The sequence below is a fragment of the Chaetodon trifascialis genome, chromosome 18 (assembly GCF_039877785.1).
Source record: "Chaetodon trifascialis isolate fChaTrf1 chromosome 18, fChaTrf1.hap1, whole genome shotgun sequence".
In the NCBI taxonomy this organism is placed as follows: domain Eukaryota; kingdom Metazoa; phylum Chordata; class Actinopteri; order Chaetodontiformes; family Chaetodontidae; genus Chaetodon; species Chaetodon trifascialis.
The window spans coordinates 14,129,171-14,135,170 of NC_092073.1; the positions used below are offsets into that span (position 1 = coordinate 14,129,171).

Below are 6,000 nucleotides of genomic sequence, written 5' to 3' on the forward strand. Positions count from 1 at the left end.
ATATCGAATGCTCTCTCTGTTTTTCATTCCAGATAAGGGCTGAGTGAAACAAATTGAGAGTTTGACATCATATTCATTTCCTTTTCAGCCCTTTTTCTCTTAGCATGGCTGTTCCACCTTCCGTGTTAGCCACCTCAAGTTTTCGCAAAAAGACACCCAGCTCGTCTCTCTCTGCTCTGCCCCATGTGAAATGTGTTGATCTGAATGCCAAGGCAGGACTCCCTCACATTTCAAGCTGGCTGAGGAGGCGGAGAGAGGGGGGGAGGGGGAGGCACTAGATCTCTCCTATAAATGGAAAACTAATAACAGATTTCTGCTTTCTCCTGCGCTCCTTTGCCGGCTGCCTGGCCGACTGGCCCCGGGGCTGTGTTGGTGTGTGGCGCAGCAGCAATCAGAGGTCATAATTTCATTGGCGGTTAGCATCAGGTTCAATTTTTCTAGTAGGTTACATTTACCAGAAAGTCTGGATTGTGTTACTGTGTACCAGTGGAATCAGTGCAGAGCTGCAGAATCCCTCTACCTTTCCAAGAAGAGCCAGGCACCCCCAGAGGGGAAGAGGAGCGCGCACATATGTTTAGAGATGCACACACTCATATACAGGCACACACACATGCACAGACCATTAATGCCAAGGCTCTTTGTACACTCATCCAGCCTGCATACACCCTTCTACTGTATGTATATATATCAGTACTCGCAGACGTAGTGTTCAAATGCCAACCTGGGCAGTGTTTAGAGTTGCTGCATTGAGACGTAATTGGTTATGTCTGTGGGTGTGCATATCTTTAGACCCCTCTAGTGGCAGCAGTCCATTCTGACTGATAATGAGGTTAGTTTTTGTGTTCAGAGCCGGTGAGGGCACAAAGGAGGAAAAATGTGGAGAACAGTTTCGAAAGGATGCAAAGAAAAAGTCAAGGCGAAGGGGATTAAGACCGAGGTGTTCAGCCAAAGCACAAATTCCTGAATAAAGATGTTGTTTCTGGTGGAAAATGACCTGGAACATGTGTCCTTCCCCAAAACCTCTCTAAAGTGTAAAAGTGCATTTTTTGTGAGTGTGAGAATCCTACATTACTCAAAGTGTATGTTTTGTGTGTTCCAGGAATGTGACCAGGTACATATCGACGACGTGTCCTCTGACGACAACGGCCAGGACCTGAGGTACAACGCTGAACGGTCAAATAAACTCCTGCCACCAAGTTTGGCACAGCGTGCGCTGACAGATCTTTTCTTTGTCTTTATCTCAGTACGTACAACTTCGGCGCTGACGGTTTCCACGCAGCAGCGACCAGTGCCAACCTGTGTCTGGCCACAGGCGTGCGGGGAGGCGTGGACTGGATGAGAAAACTGGCCTTCCGCTACAGACGAGTAAAAGAAATCTACACCACCTACAAAAATAACGTTGGAGGTAATCCCCAACAAGCAGCGCTGCTTTGTACAGATCTGTCGCGGAGGAATGAGTTTGCAGATGTACGTGCCCTCATTATGTGGGTGTTTGTGTGAGTGCGCGTGTTCACGTGTGTGTTCTCAAAGTGCACATGCCACACCACTTGGTCAGGGTAAATTTTGAAATTTCAGTGGTATTCGGAGGTCTGGTCCAACGCAAACAATGTTACCCTGCATTTCAGGTCTGCTGGGCCCAGCCAAAAGGGAAGCCTGGTTGCAATTGCGAGCAGAAATTGAAGCCTTGACGGACTCCTGGTTAACACTGGCACTGAAAGCACTAACATTAATCCACTCAAGGTAGGACTCCAGTGAGGAAAATTGTACCCAGTCCCACACCGCACATATATAAACTCGCATGTGGTGTAAATAAGTCATCTCCATACTCCCAAGCTATTAAAGAAAACACCAATGCACCATTTTGTCTTTTGGACAAACATTTTGAAAGACATTGAGAGGTCCAATGCATCATTACAGGACATGTTTTAAACAGCTGATCCACTGCGCTGTCTTTATGTGTTTTCTTTTGTCCTCCCTCAGAGTGATTTAGAATAATTTCATCACTTTGCTCTCCTCTACCTCAGGTCAAACTGTGTGAATATCCTGGTGACCACCACGCAGCTCATCCCTGCCCTGGCGAAGGTCCTGCTCTACGGCTTGGGAATAGTCTTTCCTATCGAGAATATTTATAGTGCAACCAAAATAGGTAAATAGTGCGTCTGAAATGTGTGATTTGAATCCTCTTGTGTTCTGTCCACTGTAATGATTTGGTCACTCTGGGACATGGATGCTTATTATTTTAGCTTGTTGAGGGTAAGAAGTTAAGACACACAGGCTACCTAAATGAGGGGACAGAGGCGTGGATGGTGTGGGAGAGTCATCGGAGACGGTTGATGTTCTTCTATGAAGGAATAGGCCTAATCAGCCTGGGATTATTTTCCTGGAGCTGGGCCTGTGTTGGGCCTCCCCAGGCCTCTCCTGTTCAGTCTCTGCATATGAAACCACTTCTGCACATTTATGTCATTCCACAGCAACAGGACCCCCCCCTTCCCCCTTCGCTTCCTCCCCCATGTCTCCCCCCTTTCCTCCAGTCCTTCTCCTTCTTCACTGTTTCAAATGCAAAATAAACATCAAGCTTCACTCCTGCACCTTTTTCAGGCCCGCCTGCGCAGAGTTGGAGCCGAGTGTAGCTCAAGGTTCCTCGGAGCGTTAAGCACACTGGTCCCCCTAACCAGACCCTGTAGCATGCAAGAGTGATTTAGCTGAGTCCATTTGTCCCATGTTTGCAGAGGAGAAGGGCAGAGTTAATGCTTTTCAGATTGTCTTTATCTGAGGCCTGATCTTATCACATCTCCTCGCTGAGCTCAAACTGTTTACACTCTGCCTTATTTTGTGTGTGTGGTGTTTTTAAAGGGGCTCTTGTCGCCCTGTGCCTTTGAATCAACTTGATGGTGTTTAGTTTGGGTTCTCTGCAAGTGTCTATGTGTCTGTGTATCTGTTTGCATCCACGCAACGCTCCACTAACGTCCCGCTGTCGACTCCTCCGCAGGGAAGGAGAGCTGCTTTGAGAGAGTAATTCAAAGGTTCGGGAGGAAAGTTGTTTACATTGTTGTTGGAGATGGTGTGGAAGAGGAGCAAGGCTCAAAAAAGGTAAGAAGAATACACATCAAGTCGTCTGATGAAAACACTGATCTCAAATGCACGAGAAAAGATAATGTGAATGTGATAGCCGTCCGTAAGGTCAGGAGTTCATCATGAATGCTCACAGAACACAAAACATACCTGCCATACCTTTCAAAAGAAAGGAATCAGCACTCCAGCTCCCAACAGTCTTACTTTCATTCGTTTATCCTCTTAAAGGGCATCTGAGTACAAGAGAGAAAGTCTGTAGTGTGTAATCAGCGCTCTTCCTCTCTTCCTCCGCCATCTCAGGTTTACAGAGCAGGGGAGGGGAGAGATGGCATAATTATACACTCCTGCTCGGTGCCCTGAGCAGCATGAATGCTGTATGCGTAATGCTAGGCAAGCCCTTTCAGGCACGCTGAGGGCACATCGTAAATAGAGCACGCATAAAGGAGACTTAAATCATTGTTGGTGAAATTAAAATATCTACTGCAAAGACAGGCCTGTTAGCACGGCACGCATGAAGAAAGGCTCGAAGCCGACGTCCCCGTGCTCTCCCAGGAAACATGACGGTATCTGTTCTGCTGAATCTGACATCTGACATTGCCCTTTTTATGTTACCTGTTGGCTCTTGCTCCGCAGGCTGTGTATTCAGCGTTTTCTGCCAAGTTTGGATGTAAACCAAGCACCGCATGCAAGCCACACACAGCAAACATATTCATTAGCAAATTAATCGGCGGCCCAAGAGCATATTTCACTGACAGTTTCGGTGAGCCGCAGTGTCAGCGTGAAGACACCGAGCTTCCCTTTGAACAGCCTCCAGCTCCTTTTTCACCTGTTTCTCAGTAAACAATGAGTAGAAGCGTGAGGACAGATGAAGAGTGATTAGGCAGCGATTAGGAAGAAGTAACAACCTTTACCCTGGATAAGTGTGTAAAGCAATAGCTCTGTATTATGAAAAGCGAACACACCCTGGGAATATGGTCCCGAGGGATGATTGTGGAAAAAGATGCAAATATTTTTACTCAGTCTTGAGTTGTTGGAGAGTGACACTGATGGAAGGGTAAGGCTTTTTTCTCCCCCTGTCTGAGTGGTGCGAGTCCCACGACACGCCATGCGGTAAAAGGTTTCTGTGTCAACATCAGAGAGGACGTGAAATAACACAACAATTTCACCCGTCAGGAGGCACATATCAGACGTGACACTGTGTGGAACTACAAAAGCAAATGTCTAAAAGTTCTCTCTGCCCTCATTCCTTCATCCTAAAAAAAAAAAAAAAAAAAAATCCACAATCCCTGAAACAGTTCTGCCTTCAGTTATTACCGTCGCCTGGGAGCGAAGGCACAGATAACATCTCCAGCTTTTAAACTTAAAAGCAAAGACAATTTACAAAACAAAAAGCAAAGAGCTTTCTAAGGGTCAGTGCAGGCTCTCCTAAGCGGAACATATGCCTGGGAGAGGCCATACCTTTGATAAGGGAAGGGTAATGGGCTCCACACACTGAGGAGCTGAGGACTCTACCTGACAAGCTCCTTTCATTCTCTGCGACTCGGGTTTCTCCCCCGTCCTCTGCTTGGGAACAACAGCTCATTTGCACTGTCCTAAACACACACTGGCAGGCAGGAGGTTCATTCAAAAGACACTGTGGGGAGTTCATTTCTGCTGAGCTTGAAGACAGCTACTGGATTCGTTTGGTGGTATAAAACTGCAGGTTGCTGCAGAAGAGAAATTAGTTAGAGGTACAAATGTATTATTAGGCTGCACAGACGTATGCACCAGGGAGCAAGAGGAGCAGTCGGGGTGTGTTATTGATATGATTGCTTTTCCTGGTGAATGGACCAGGCGTGCTCCATTCAATGAATGCATTAGCTGCAGTGTGAAGAATAAAATCTTATGCTACTATGTGCCGCAACTGTTGATTCATTTGTCCGTTATTTTTTTCTATTCATTTATCTGATTAAATGTCGGAAAGCAGTGAAAATGGCCAGCACACTTTCCCAAGATCACAACTTGAAATAGCTTTTTTTGTCCAACCAACTATGCAAAATTCACAGATATTCAATTTACAATGATAAAAAACAGAAAAAGACCTCAAATCTTCCTTTGATAAATGATATTGAAATTTAAATGCATTGTACAATTATTGACCCATTGTTTCAGCTCTAAAAATGTATAGAATTTAGATTTTTGATTTATTTTTTTTTAGCATTTTAACTGAAATGTCTCACACAATATGATGCTTTCCTTCCTCCCACAGCACAACATGCCCTTCTGGAGGATCTCCAGCCATTCAGACCTCATGGCCCTCCACCACGCTCTAGACCTGGAGTACTTGTAGCACTACACCACCATCGCACACCCAGCTCCGCCTCAGCACACCCTGCAACCTTTCACCTTCGCCCTCCAACCCCGTCCCATGCTTGCCGCAGACCCTGCAGCTCAGAAGAACGCCCCCCCCCCCCCCCCCCTGCACTGCCTGGCGTCTGTCTTCCACGACACAGGAAGAAAAGAAGAGGAGAGTGGAAAAAAAGAAGGCTGAGCGCACGGTTAATGTGCTGACATACGGTCACACTTCGTCTTAACCCTAAACTTTTTTTTTTCTTTCTGGAAGCGAAGGAGAGAGGTGAATTTATGGCGCTGCAGCTGCTTGCCCTGGTTACTGTGAATTGGCCGCTTTCTGAAGCTGTCAAAGTGTTTTACGGCCCCCTGTTTGTGCCGGGACTCTGTCAGGGTTCACACCTGTGAGGAGAGCAGAGCTACTGATGGCCTCGCCTGCCTCGCCTCACCTCGCCACAGAACTCAGCTACAGTAAACCCACAGGCCCACGACTACTGGTGGTGGCATTTCTCCGTCCCTCTAGCTCTTCCCCCTCTGCTCTTCACCTCACGTCTCGGCCCGGTCCTTATCTGTCCACCTACTCTTTAGCCTCTCCCCCGC

General features: G+C 46.9%; 1 protein-coding gene across 2 annotated transcripts in view; it reads left to right on the forward strand.

Annotated features, from left to right (window-relative positions):
- Positions 1-5,518, forward strand: part of eya1 (EYA transcriptional coactivator and phosphatase 1) — a 31,385-nt gene extending 25,867 nt beyond the window's left edge. For both annotated transcript variants that reach the window (XM_070985858.1, XM_070985859.1), the window contains 6 exons: positions 1,100-1,158; positions 1,245-1,405; positions 1,626-1,740; positions 2,025-2,146; positions 2,990-3,090; positions 5,321-5,518. In XM_070985858.1, coding sequence (XP_070841959.1) covers positions 1,100-1,158; positions 1,245-1,405; positions 1,626-1,740; positions 2,025-2,146; positions 2,990-3,090; positions 5,321-5,401 — 639 coding nt within the window. In that variant the 3' untranslated portion in view covers positions 5,402-5,518. The remainder of the gene's footprint in view (positions 1-1,099; positions 1,159-1,244; positions 1,406-1,625; positions 1,741-2,024; positions 2,147-2,989; positions 3,091-5,320) is intronic.
- The last annotated feature ends 482 nt before the right edge of the window (positions 5,519-6,000 follow it).